Source organism: Salarias fasciatus, chromosome 13, assembly GCF_902148845.1.
Source record: "Salarias fasciatus chromosome 13, fSalaFa1.1, whole genome shotgun sequence".
Lineage (NCBI taxonomy): Eukaryota > Metazoa > Chordata > Actinopteri > Blenniiformes > Blenniidae > Salarias > Salarias fasciatus.
The window spans coordinates 25388499-25403522 of NC_043757.1; the positions used below are offsets into that span (position 1 = coordinate 25388499).

The 15024-nt window shown below is 44.5% G+C and overlaps 1 protein-coding gene across 1 annotated transcript in view; it reads right to left on the reverse strand.

Annotated features, from left to right (window-relative positions):
- The window catches only part of slc24a3 (solute carrier family 24 member 3), a 69912-nt gene extending 54931 nt beyond the window's left edge, over positions 1-14981 (reverse strand). The window contains exon 1 of the mRNA XM_030106200.1: positions 14674-14981. Coding sequence (XP_029962060.1) covers positions 14674-14875 — 202 coding nt within the window. The 5' untranslated portion in view covers positions 14876-14981. The remainder of the gene's footprint in view (positions 1-14673) is intronic.
- Between the last annotated feature and the right edge of the window lie 43 nt (positions 14982-15024).

A 15024-nucleotide genomic window follows, 5' to 3' on the forward strand; every position in this document is an offset into this window, starting at 1 on the left:
CCATCTAATAGCATACACGGCCCACAGACAGACTCGCTGACCCCTGCTTAGACTCGCCCATCCATCACAGGCGAGCTGTAAATGAATTGCTGTTTGTGCCCATGTGATCTCATTACAGGAAGCGGCTCCCGGGCTTCAGAAATAAAGGATGAGGATGCACACCTGCCTCAGGTGAGGTGAAGCCAAGGACATCAGCCCGCGTTATCTCAGCCGCCATGAACTGCAGTCGAGTCACAGTACTCACTGCGACGCCATACTGAAAAGAGCTGTTGTGGACTGTTGTGTGGGGAGTTTGCATGTTTTTCCTGGGCCTGCAGAGATGTTCAACAAGCTGGACCAATAAAACAGCAGCTCAATAATCTCAAAATAAACAAATAATCCCCTTTGTGTGAATTTGACGTCTGTAAAGCCAGTCTGCACAACTTTTCGAGTGAGAACGTCTTCATTTTATTCACATCTAATGAAAAAGAACAGTTCTGTCAGCCCTGTTGGAAGGTCTCAGATTCAAGAGAATGACTCTGATTGGCTTCCAGGTGTGTGTGAGGAAGATGAATCCATCGGTTCCAAACTGACAATCAATACCCGGAGCTGCTGGTGGTCAGATGAGAAATACTCCAGACAGACCGTCACGGGGTTCGTTCTGCAGAGAGCAGGACTGAGGCTTCACGCGCAGGGCGCTGCTGCTGGATGGAGCCTCTTCATTATCGGCTCAGCTGCAGAACGCTCTTCCGTGAAGTGTACACGTGCACACACTTGTGCCGCCTCTCACGTCCTCTCCGGCGGCGCACTCGCACGCTCGCATGAAGTTAGCAGAACATTCCTAACCTGGTGCAGCGGAATTCTCACTGCGGCGCCACATGAGCGACCCCGCCGAGTCACGCTCTGCTCTCCAGCCCGCGATTTCAAGTCCCCCCCCCCCTCCGACCCCCCGCCGTTCCAAGTGTCTCAAGATGTTACGCTCTCGAGCCGCTCTGCCGGGGTTTATTATTCATTTCTCACATTAAACAAAGGCAGACACTTCCATAAAATCACCAGGAGTCGTTCGATCGCCTCGGTGTTTGTTCACTCGTAAGCAGACACATTTCTGGCATTCAAAGGGAATTTGTTGTTATTGGAAAACCGAGTTATTGACTGTGAGAAAAACTAAACATTGTTTTGGAACCACACTTTATTAATAATGAAATATCAGGGTCCCAGACCAAGACCCTGCTGCACGATTCCACTGGAACAAATGGCTCTTCCTGATATTTGTGGCAGTTTTTGTCCTGTTTGGAATCTTTATTTTGTAATTTAGTGGTCATTTTGTGCAGATTTTGAGTGTCTGTATTCTCATTTTCAATATTTTTTGCTGTCTTTCTAGTTCTTTGGTCTGAATTTCTGTCTGGCCCGTCGTCTGGTCTCTTTCCACGCTGAGTCAGAGTCTCCCCCTCTGAGTCGGGTTCAGCAGGTTTCTTCCTGTTAAAGAGAGTTTCTCCTTCCCACCATCTCCCCTATCTATTCATGAGTTTTTCTCTGTGAAAGTATTTTGAAAATGACTGTAATATTTGACAGTATTTAAATAAAATTGAATTGAATTGTCATGACCTTTTGTGACTTTGGGTCATTTTCAGATTCAGAATTGGTTATTTCGGTCATCATGAGTCTCATCGTGCACACTTCTTCATCTCTGCTGTATTTTGAGTCTCTTCATGCTCATTTTTGGGAATTTTCTTTTTCTGATGTGCATTTTTATGATTCTGACTTCCTATTTTTGTGTTTTTTGGTATGTTTGAGCCTTTTCATTCAGTTTTGTATCTTCAGACAGAGTCACTTTTTTTGTGTTTCTGCAGCTTTTCATAACCACTTTAGTGTTTTTAGTGTGTGTTTTTTTTTCATGTTTTCTTTGTTTGGGATATCCTGAGTCATTTTATTGTGTTTTTGTGATCTGGTTCACCGGCCTGATCGTCTCTGAACATGATGACAAAAATCTACTACAGACTGAAGCTGTAAGACAAACATCACTGGGAATTTCTGACCTGATTGGCTTAATACAGCGAACTCTTCCAGCTGAGGGCTGCTGAATGTACAAAGTGCTATGAAATAAGTCAGGAGATGAGTGATTTCAGTCTAAGTGCGGGTGTGTGTTCGGGGGCCTCCTGCAGGGCTTATGCCTCGCATTCAGAGGAAGAAAGAGTGGACTTCTCTCCCACACTCTGACTCACACCTCCATCCTACCGGTCCACTGAAAGCACATTGTTAAGGCAGAACAAGAGAAACCCGAGCCTCCGCAGACCCTGTTAACCATCGCACCCACTCTGACAACAATCAAGTACTGAACCGACGGGATAACGACCAGAAGAACGTCAAAGATCAAACCCATCAGGATGAGGAAAGATGACACTGGGAGGAACCAGCATCTTTCAGTTCGCAGTGAGGAATGAGCCCAGAAATATCTGCGAGGAAGGAGCGCGGAGCAGGAAGCACTTCGACATCCAGCCTCTCGGGAATGTTTCCTGGAGACACCATTAACCCGAGAAAAAGGTCCTCCTCACTTTCTTCTCATCTGAAAGCTCAAGGGAAATCAATAATATGTAAAAAGGCCACACGCTTCCTCCTTTTCCTGTCACATGATGATTATCACGGTTCTGAACTTTTATCATGAGAGTGGGCCGTTATGTACGGCACTACTGGTCAAGTTCTGCTTGATTTCCGTTGCCTGCTTTGATTTCTGGTTTTAAAATTACTATTACTTCTCATCATTATTTCCCCTTGCCTCAGGATAGCAGTGTTCCAACAAGGCACCTGACCACAACCAAGAGTGTGTTTTCACCCTTCTGGTTTGCTTCCAGTAATTACTTCAATCCCTTTGTGAGCATGAAGAGGAGAAAAGTCCGTTTTTTTTAAATCACGCTGATCTATTTTCCGTTTCGATCAGTACGCTCAGTTGAATCCTGCATATTGTGAGTCTCAGAAACAGAACTGACCCAGGATTTGCTTCTGATGCAGCTCGGACAGTTGGACCGCCACCTGTTTCAGGGCACTGCCACCCGGATTTCATGCCGTCACATTAAAGTCTTCAAAGCGTTGACCTTCTCCACTTCTACACGCCTCTCCCTCAGTAAACCTGTGATGTTGGGGTTCGGGTCACACGTGCCGCCCCGGTCACCTGTTCCCGCCGGCGCCGCTGTGTTTCCCACGCCGGTGCTCCGGCATCATTTCGCCGATTCTTTTATCACAGCTGTCTCACAGCTGCTTGAACCCAAACTGTATTTAAAACGCCGTACTATAGCGGCAGCACATACTGATTTCGGAAAGCGTGGCATTTAAGATGCAAACTCATGCCGACACCTGGATCTACTAGAAAACTCCTCGAACTTTGATTTTTGAAAATATCCAGGCTCTATAATCTGGACGGACTGATGTCTTCATTAAATGCACAGATGTCCACAGTCCACTTTATCCTGCTCACTGTGTAAATGAAATTCAAGCTCCTAAATTGTTATTGTATTGCTTGTTTTAATATTGTTCAACCTGAGTTCCACTTGGGGTTAAACTGAACTGTCTCATGTTGTATTTACATGTGAAACGACTCGAGATGTGCTGCAAACAAATTGCCCTTTGGGATCAATAAAGTTTTCTGAATCTGAATCTGAATCTGAAGCCTCTTACTGCAGCTGTGTAGTGTATGTTGTATTCTATTTTACGGTCGGCTGAATAACAAGAGCATGATTCAGAGACGAGGACGCTTCTCAGCAGGAAGGAAGAAAGAACGAGGAGCTCGTCACAAAACACAAATCCATCCATCAAAACCTGGACGCGCTGTCAACCAGCCGGCAAAAATCAGCCCCGGTAATGAAGTGCTGCGAGAGATCAAGACGCAAGTGAAGCAGAGAAAAATGAAGAAGGGGGGGAAAATGAAGCAGCTGCCGGAGAAAAAACAGCAAATTACAAAGCAAGAGCAAGAGAAATCCATACATTCCAGTCCCTGATGTACACCAGAAGACCATTAGCACCTCATACTCAGACCATTTTATTCATCACACACACAGCTCGGAGTAACAACACTTGAGGGGATCAGTCATTCACATAGCGTTTTCCCCAAAACCCTAAAGCAGCATTAACTGTGACCACTAGTCCTGATTCAATCTGATCATAACGCTGAACTCTTAAAAAAGACGTGTCAGATGTATGGTGGTCCCCACAAGAGGAGCGCGCACACACACACACACACACACACACACACACAAACACACACACACACACACACACACACACACACACACACACACACACACAGAGTCATGTAGCTGCTTGTATTCCCTCTATGTGACAGCAGTTCACTGCAGCAGTAGCGTCTGTTTTCTCAAGATGTGACACACATTAACACTGTAAAGAGGCCCCACGTCGACGTGTGTGTGTCTGCAGATGTGTGTGTGTGTTAAAGGTCTGCACAGATTGTACTGATGCAGCATTCCCCCCCCTCCACTCCTCCTATTCATTAGGAACGACGTTTTAATTATTAAAGGCACACCAGCCACTCCTCCTACATGAACACTGCATTAAGTGATGAACGGAAAGGATATTAAACATACCGACACTAATTTATCACTGAAGATATTGCAGAAATATTATGAAGTGAAGATGTGTGTGATGCATTGGGTTTCCTTTGGACAGTGCATTTCCACAAACACATGCATGCATGCATGCTCACACATGGTCCAGTCACAGCTGATGTAAATAAAAGAGAAAGAGCACTGTTTTTAAAAACAAATCTAAAGACATTAACATCATTACATAAATGTATTTATATCAGGTCATCTCGTTATTGTGATACTCAGCAACATGTCGCATGTGCGCCTAAAATCATGCAGTATTTATTGCATTACTATCTATTTATTACACTGTTGGCTCCAGCGGCTCATTTCCTGGTGCTTGCTGCATACAGAAACTCACAACACCACCTTGTGGTATAAAGCTGTACTACATGACGCTTCCATGGTCGGTGAGCGACATATCTTACATCCCTCTCATGTCATTTTTCTTTGAAGAAGCCGTATCTTGCTTCTCCAAGCCTGCCAAGGTCATCTTACAGTCAGTAATAAGCTCTTTTAGCAACCCCTGCCACTACGGAGTACTTTCATATTACAAAATATTAGTAAGTGCGGTTGGGGTTTGGACTGAATATTCATATAGATTACTCAAATGTGCATGAATGAAGAGAAACACGGGCTTAACTGAGGTTTTAATGAAGTGATCACACACTCAACAAGCTCATAAAACTCAATTTTTCATGATGGAACACCTTTAAAGAGTCTGGGTCTGTTTGATCCTGGTTTAGGAAGAAATTATTCCAATTTGTTTCGTCTTTCCCCCTGCGGGAGGGTGTTGGAGGGTTAAAGTCGCAAACGGAGGACTTCACTGATAAACAATGCAGATTGAGGGAGACGGGGCAAAAAAAAAAAAAAAAAAACGGACATAAAAGTGGACGGACTTTTTGTTTGTGCTTGAGCAAATCCTGTGAGACAGATTCAGAAGAGCCTGCAGCCACTGATAGCAGCAGAGAGAGGGTTGAAGGTTTGAGGCCACACGGGGACACTCTGCCGTGAAATGACGGCGGCAGAGTGGCATCTAAATGGAGGGAGAGACGAGAGACGAGAGCGTGGAGGAGATGACGGAGAGGGGATGGCGGGCGGAGGAAGGGAACAAATGGATGGACGGAGGCAGTTTGTGGCAGTCTCAGGTTGGAGGAGAGGTGCACTCTGTTCACACAGGCTGACCCAGATGCAGCCCAATTAGACACAGTCCTCTGTATGTGTGTGTGTGTGTTTGTGTGTGTGCCAAAGACACGGGACAATGGAGAGACAAAGCAGATGCGTCTCAGTAGAAACTAATAGAGCTGGAACAACAGTAGGACATGAATTGAGGAACCTTTACAGAGTTAGGTATTTATGGATTTTGTTCTTTTTAGCAATAAATTAAAATCACGTCGAGGCGGGACTTGAGGCAGTTGATTGTGCGTATTGTCATTTTTACAGTGAAGTGCTGCAAAGTAACCAAATCAGGTCAACCGGACTGATCGCGTCAGGCTGACGTATTTCTGACAGCTTGCAGAATATACACATTTAATATGTATGAGTATTTCTATAAAGCTGAATTCCCTCATACAATATTTCAACTTGTGTGTGTTTTTTTTTAACTTGACACATTTGGGGATGATGAGCATCTGAAGACGTTTCAACATAGAAAAGCAGGACAATTGATTAAAAAAAATCCAAAAAAGACTAAAGAAAATCCTTTCAATAGAGACATCACTAATGATTTATGAATGTTTCATCAGTGGAGTTCAAATGGAGTTGAACGTGAGGAGAAACTGTTCTGTAGGCAGCGGTTCTCTGGGTGGAAGATCGCCCCTTGACGTCAGAGGAAAACCGACCAGTTAAAGATGACTGAAGGGAAACAGGAAGTCAAACCGCTGGTCTGAACCGCAGTCTGCAGATCATCTGCAGCCACATGACTCGGGGAACGTCGGGGCCAGCACCCAGCAGAAAACCACAGCAGGTTCCCGTAATGTCACTTATAAACAGGAAACTGAAGCCCCGACTGTCACAGATTCAATGAAACAGGTCTGACAGGGAGAGATTTCTGCTGCCATGTTTAGATTTCAGCTCAGAAGTCCGTGGAAACACCAAGGATCCACTTTTATCACCGTGTTGGAGTTGATTTTTTTTTTTTTGTTTTTCCCTGTCTTCATGTTGTGTATTTCCTGGTTTCAGTTCCTATCTGTCGCCCATGTCTGGTTTTATGTCCCCCTTTCCATTTTCAGTCTTGTTGCTCCGATTCCTGTCTGTCCTGCTTTGCATCAACTGTTCAGGCTGCTGACGGCCAACCAAAATGCAACCAGAAGTTTGAGTACTCACTTCAAATTTTCTGTTCTTCTTTGGAAACGTGTGAACGGGGCGTCAGAATTGCACCACATGTACGCATCGCGTCGTCTTCAATTTTCCTATCTTGCTAATCTGTAACCCTTTCACTTCTCTAATGTATCGTCCACGTAAATCAATCAAAATGAATTGAATCAAATCTTTATCAATTATGATATCAATTTCTGTCTGCAGCAGTCAGCACAACTTAATTCTTCTCTAATTGACGGCGGCTCCCTTAATTTAACCGCGCAGTCTTTCCCTTCATGCTAACATCTTCCGCAGCGCCATATGTTACCAGCACACACCCCGGAGGCCCGATGGCCTATTTACTGTAAAAGTGCATCCTGTACACCAAACACATTCTTACACATACAGTTGGGATCTTTGTGAGGAGCCAGCTCAGATGGCATCCACTGGAACTAAGCGTTCCTCCAGAGGGCCGGCTTCCCTCCTCAAACACAACACCCTCGGGCCAAAACCAGCCCGTAAGCGGATCAGAAGTGGCCATTGAACCACCAAGCAAGTTGCCAAAATTTCAAAGACGACGGATCATTTTTCAACAAATTTCTCCAGAAATATCAGACACAACGCAACACAGAGGCGACAAGAGACATCGCCATGGACGCTAGCTTCCTCGCTGCAGAAATGCAAACTAGCATTAGCCTCAAAGCCATGCTGTCAGGTTGAGTTTGTAAAAACATGCAGGATGCAACAGCTGTAGAGGAAGGCTCTTGGACATTTCACTGTGTTTTGCATCAGAAGGTCTCATTAAAATTGATTTCATATAGCAACTGCAGCAACTTTCAGTAGTAATTGTTTGATTTTGCGAGAATTTTGATAACATATATCCACAAAAATGAGCTGTGGAAGTGGAGCTTGTGTGGGGCTTCTGCTAAGTATGACCCCTGAAACTGGCAATTTTCTCATGAGATGAAATGTAATTTTTCATTTCACATTTGAATTACTGAATAAAAATTTGTAGGATTTGACCAAAACTACAAGCGAGGAAAGAAAATGATTTTATCAGCTGTCTTAAATACGTCACAATGATTCCAGAAATCTTCAGCATCCAGTGGTTATGGCACTTTAACAGCATATATCAACACCATCACTTAAAAGCAATGTTGGAAATAATGCAACATGCATTACATTTATTTTTTATCACCTGTAAATGTGTCAATCGTATTAACCTACATAAAAGCTTGATTTATTAACAGCTTGTGTTTTCAAATATTGCACAGAAATCCAATGTTCTTGAAGACTGAAAACAGCAATGAATCCTGACATGATTTATTCTGAATGTAGAGGTCCTCCACACTGTTCTCCCATCTGCTGACTGAGTCAACCTCAACACTGACATCCAATGTATAAAACCGGCATCTTATGGTTTGAAAATGGAAAAATGGGTCACTTGAATCAGCTTACAATCATCACTAATGCAATCATCACTTAGATGAGCCTGAACCGGTCAAGGACGCTGCTGACTGCGAGGAAGGTGACGTCTGAACACAGTTTGATGCCCCACTGCTCCAGGCAGCCTATAGGACCTTCGGCGGCTTCAGTTTGACAAAACACTTCAGACTGGGGCTTGTTGCTAAGCAATGAGCCGTATAGGGTCTGGACAGCTGTCAGATGGCGTCAGATGGACGCCTCCGTACACGGCCTACACGTTAACAAACAGCTCTGATTAGCAGGTGGCGACATACAGGAGAACTTGGCACGGGGTCTGCAGGAGTCGTAGTATTCCTGCACTGACGTCGCTTTGTTAGAGCAACAGTTGAAACCTGAAGACACACTTTGCCATCTCTGTACGCTTGTTCACGCTGCTGATCAGCCACTTTCTAACCTCATCACACAGAATGGTGAGTTTTTTTCCCTCAAATGTACCACTGATTCAGGTTTGACAGAGTGGAAACACTATGGGCCTGGCTGGGCGACTTGCACATGAATCAGATCATCCAATCGGCACACAATCTGTTGTAGAGAGTCAACATGACAGCCATCGACTGGAAACTAACTGCTTGTGGTTTAGTTTCAAAAGGTTCAAACTGAGAGAGGAACATTTTCTGAGGGGCTGAGGGGATTTCACTCCCACCACAGTGTGTTTTCATTGTTACTGTCAAGCAGTAGTGAAGATGAAAGATGGAGTTTAGGAGTGAGGACCAGCTGCTTGGTATCAAACTGTTTTAAAGGACTAAACACTGTTTCACCTGTGTGGCAAAGAGGAAGATGCACAATGAATACTGTGTTTCCACAACTTTCTGCTGTTTCTGGAGTTCCAGAGAAAAGGACAGGAGAAACCTGAGTTTGGATCGGGACAGGGATTAAAACCCTGGTTTGGACAGGGATTCTGTCTTATATATATATATATATATATATATATATATATATATATATATATATATATATATATATATATATATGTATATATACATATATGTATATATATATATATATATATATATATATATATATATATATATATATATATATATATATTTTTTTTTTTTTTTTTTTTTTTTTTATCTAATTTGTACCTCAAACATTTGGATTTCAGATTCTGACTCACTGAGTAACTGAGGGTGCTTTCACACCTACAGCATCTGGTCCGCTTGAAGCGGACTAGCGTCCCCAACTCCGGCAGGTTCGGTTTGTACGCGCTGGTGTGAAAGCAGACCAGTTAGTTTTGGTCCGGGACAAAGAACCGCACCGAGACCTCCTCGAGGAGGCGGTCTCGGTGCGGTCTCGGCGCGGTCCGCAGCTGGTGTGAAAGTTGACCAGCCTCGGTCTTGTCCGCTCTGTTGTGGAGAAGGCTTTTTGGTCGGCGGAGGCTTCCGTAGCAAGCCGCGCAGCACATCACGTCACACATGCTGGCCAATCAGGGTTCACTTCCGCCACCCAAAACACATTATTATGTGAACAGCGCCACCAAGGGGCAGGAGGGTCATAGTGGATAGTTCATCTGCAAAAACAAGTGGTGTGAATGCGAACCGAACCAGTTGACAGCTGCAACATTTATGAATAATTTATGTCCGAACCGAACCACTCTAACGGACTAGTAGGTGTGAAAGCACCCTGAGAGCCCCGATCTTATGACCACCTCAAGACTCGCCTAACCTTTGCACTTGTAGCGCCGCCTCTAAAAGTTCCAGCGTCAATAATACCACAGCGCCACCTAATGACGCCAGCAAGACGAGGCATGCTAACTTTACATCAGAATATTTTCTTCCTGTGGGACATGGCTTTGCAGGTGAAGAACGTTTACCTGAACCGTTACCATTCGTGTTGTGCTCTGTGGAAATCTCACTTGATGCAGCGTCACTGTGCGCTTGATGTCACCTGTAGTGAAGCATAACTTTTATTCTAATTTGAATTGTTAAAGTGGCTCTTCGGGCCTGATTAGAAGCGGTTCTGAATAGACTGCCTGAAAGCTGGATGAAGTGTTCGCTCAGAGTTCAGAAGAATCGTCTCGCTGCTCTTGTTCAGGGGGTAGAACACAGGGAGTGAACTGTGAGTTTCTGAACTTTATCCATCTGGATGTGGACTCGCTCACCCCTGCCCTCACCTCTTCTCTCCCTCCACCTGCCCTCCCCTGAACCTCTTCATCTCCACTTCTCTCTTGTGATTTCCCTCGCTACACGCTGTCCTTGCCTGCACCCACTTTCCCTCCTCACACTCTCACATCCACACACCCTCTCCCCCCTCGTCCCCTCCACTTTTGTCTCTTCCTTTTTGGTCTAATTTGGCTCCGAGTCCCGAGGCTTCGTCGGTGCAAAGTGCTCCGTCTGTGCTCCTCCGCTCTCCCCTCCCATCCTCCGCCGGCGTGCCAAGAGAAGGGGACCCGCCGACGAGAGCTTTAAGTTACGTAATGAGATCATCTGGAGACTAATGCTATATACCAGATATACCAAACAACCATTAGTGGCCTCTCTATAGCATGAGCATTTGTCTGGCCGGCGCACACGTCTTTTAGGTTGGTCACAGATGGATGATGGAGGGACTTTAGTATGAGCAGCAGGGCTCAGCCACACTAAAACCTGCAGATAATAGCGGCGGCGGCATCTGTTTGCTTGGGTGGGTAATCCTGGATCCTATAGTGCTTTTGTCCCGCACGGTTCGGGCTTTTTACCTTGCGATTTCAGGAACGGAGACTCGGAGACAGATGACTAGATGGGAGCAGAACCGAGGACAGATGGAGGACACGAGGAAAAAGTTGCATGCGTGCACGTGTCAGTCCACAGGGAATACATGAACACCTCCACACGTGTCTGCACGCAGAGGCCCGAAAGCAACTACAGCCAACACGAGAGAGGGGACTTCACTCCGCCGTGAGGGAGTCCTCGCAGCAAACTGCTATCAATTAGAAGCCCGTGGCAGTCAGAGCTCCGTGGCGTCAGCTCGACACGACGAGTTCAGGCTCATGACCACTCAGCTCAGTGCCGAAACGGCAAATCAATCTGCAGGTTTGACAGGAAGCGCATGAATCCCTCAAAGAGGCTCAACCGTTGAAAACATTCAATTTGAGACAACACTTGTGGATCATTTTTCAAAATGATGATCAGGCTGTAGCAGCACGTCTGCAAGTGATAGAGTGTGCCCCTACAATATTCAGATTTTATGTTTTAGGGAGAAAATTTCTGCACTAAAGTTTTTAAGGAGAGTTTTTTTGGACTGACAAAGCTCAGAATGATGGGGACCACGAATTAACCCCGAATCTACTGTCTGTGAAAAGTGATTTTTAGCTTGGATGTGCAGTCAAAATGTTCCCATTCCAGACCTCTGAATTCAAGTGTCATTGGTGTGATAATCCCACTCACATCACCGAGCAGAAACGTCAGCCTTCACCCAGTTTTCATCTCTAGATTCAGCAACAAGCCTGATTTTCGAACCCCAAGAATGTAGTGTGACCAGACGAAAAGAACGAGTAACGCAGCTCAAGCAGCTCTTTGGACCAAGTTCACATAAAAACAATGTGCCTGCAACTGTACCGATACGATGTTTTATTTAACTTCACCGTGCATTTAGTTTGTTCAAAGGTATTTTACTTTCTTCTTTATGGAAAGCAGGTGCCTTAAACATACCTTTGACGTTTCTGATGAAGATGGAAGAACAAGATCAAAACATGTCAGAGGGAAGTTTTACACATGCTTGGCAGAAAAGAAAACGAAATATTCATGCACCGATTTGATGTCTGAGTGCCAAGTTGGGGGAGGACGTCAAGAAACATATCAGAGCTTGAAAGCAAACATATATTTGAATAAAACATAATATGAGAGACTATCCTTTGCAAAGACATGACACAGAAAATATCTTAAACCAAACCAAACCATTGACAGCATCTCTCCAGCAAGCCGTTCTAGTAACCTGAGGAGCTACGCGGTCCAGAGCACATGCTCCTGGTGGGGCCAGGTCTGGACTGAAGTCCCAGACAAACACCTGGGCCCAGGTAAGTCCAACATGGGGGAGCGGTGTGTCGCTCACGCAGCGTGATGGGCCACTGCAACAGAAATTGGCTGCTATAACGTCTCCAAATAAGAGTCACGAGGAGCCAGCTGAGGAAACGTCTCTCCAAACACAGTAACGGCAGCATGTCTGCTGAAGGCTGAGCCGATTTACACCTCCGATTCAAAGGCATTAAAAACAGATGCAATCATCAACGAGTCAACATCTGCTGTGAATCACAGAATAAACTTCATCAAAAACACCAGATCATCGATACTCGTGATAGCAAACACGTGTCACATATATGCACAAACTCTTACTCAGTCAGTCAGAACCTAGTTTACCAAGCCTCAAATCAGACAAGAGGTCACTTAATGAAAACACTCATTTGGAGTCTTTAACTGACAAAGATTTCTTAAATAGTATCTGTAGAGAAAGCAAAACTAAATTGCACTCTATTAGTACAATGCTAAATTAATCAAAGATTAGGGGAAAAAAATTCTGCCAATATGTTGTGTGCATAAAGACATGTATGTTAAGGCCATAGAAGGTCAATTACAGCTTTGAAATGACCTATTTTAAGTATTTTAAGCTTGAAAAAATCTTTCCTAGACTGTTCTAATAAAAACCCTGGAGATTAAAAGAGTCATTGTTTTATAAGCTTCCCAGAAAAATTTTATTTCATTTACTTTTTTAAAAAATGTAATTTCTAGGATGCAGGGTCTTTTTCCACCACTTTTACTCTTTCCATCAGGATGGTATTATCTATAAATTACATTCCCTTACAGTTTTTGAGACCAGCACTAAAAAGTTAACGAAAGTAAGTGTTGAAATATTCTTTAAATGTTGAAATTCTCCACTTCCAAGCAGTTTTATGAGTTTTAAAAGGGTTAAATAGCAGCATAGTTTAATGCACTAATAAATATTTTGATTCAGGTTTTAATATCTGTTTTTTTTCAGTGAATCTTGCATCCGGATTAATTAATAACAATTAATAAAAGAAAAGAATAAAACTAAACACAAAGTATCATCTTAAAACCGAGTAAAACAAATTCCAAAGCTTCTCCGGAACCCAAAAACATTAACTGAACTGGAAATAAAGAACCAAAGTCCTTCATATTGTGTTTATTAAAAAACAATTAGACTGATAAATTATAAATAGTGATGAATCCACCTGCATTCAAGTATTTATTCCATTTCTTTTTATATTAACCAACATGTCTTCGTTAGCATCATGCTTCTTATTGATTTTATCTGATTATGCAAATAAAGTCTGAAATCTTGTAAGTCTCTCTAACTTCTCATCCAATGAACGTCTTAATTCACTTTTTAATCACTGTCCAAGTCAAAATCTGCTCTATTGTGATATTTTAATTTGAAAAACCTTGAGGAAAGGACAACATTATTGAAACATGTGATAAATACAAACACATATGCAGATGATGTTAATGTTTCTGTGTTTGGATTCCGGTTCTTTCAAACAGCTGTCCTCTTTCTCTTGCCCCTAATTTTCATAATAAGTGCATCTACAGTGCAGCAGGTGGATCACTTTGTTGATTTTAGTTTTTTTTCCAAGCCTGTGGAATAAGATTCTTATTTAATTTGTTGTGTAGTTTAGGTTCTGTCATTGTGATTTTGCAGAGGATGAACACAGAGCGCAGAAACATGACTGATTGTGGTTGAGGTCAGGATTTTCTGTGGCTCTGAGCATAAGCTTGCACATGTGCTGGCTGACTGGCTGCAGCATGCTGCTGCTGCTGCTGCTGCTGCTGCTGCGTGATAGTGAAAAGGCTGTCAGGTCTGCAGAGGAGCCAGCCACCATCCGTCCATCCCTGAGGTGTTGCTGTTTGCTGGCCGGGCGCCGCTCACTCTGCCGGTGTCCTCTGAATAAATACCTGCCAGGTATCTCCCCGCCTCTGCTTTATCAGCCGTGGCTGGAGGGCCAGTGGGAGACAAACAACAAGCCAACAACAACAACAAAAAGTACATTTCTGTGGAGTAATTCAGAGCAACGCAGTCTGCTACCACTTCCAGGGGATTATTAGTTGCAGATGTTGAGCTGCCAGGAGGCATCTTGTTGTTGTTTAGTTCGCTACAGTGATATAAATGTGAGCTGATCCTGCACAACAGTAATTATCTGCTCTAATCCAGCACATTTCCACTTCTCATGCATGTTTTTTTTTTATTCTCTGTTTCATGCAACAAAAAGCAGAGTGAACTAAAAGCCCCTGTGCCTGTTGTTCCTCCTGCATGCCACAAACTGCTCCAAAACAAACCCAGCTGGAGAGGAGGAGGAGGAGGAAGGAGCGGGCTTCAAACTGCCCCTCACCTGCTTTCTGGAGCCCCGCGACGAGCCCCAGCAGAACCCCCGCGAAGCACATCCGGACGGCCAGCAACTCCTTTCGCTTTCGCCGCCTGGCTTTGCTCCCGCGCCGGTTCAGCATCGCGCCTCCTCCGCCTCCTCCGTCTCCTTCGCCTCCCGCTCCTCCGGCGGCCGTCTCCGGCATCCCGTCCACCAGCACCCCGGCCATGGCGCTGCTCAGCCCCGGTACGGAGAGTGAAGCGAGCCGAGCGGGCAGCAGACACGCGCAGCGCAGCGGAGCGGAGCGGAGCGGAGCCGCAGCTTAGCGCGCGGGAGGTGTTGTGACTGGATTGGCCATGGCCGCGTGAAGTCAGCCGC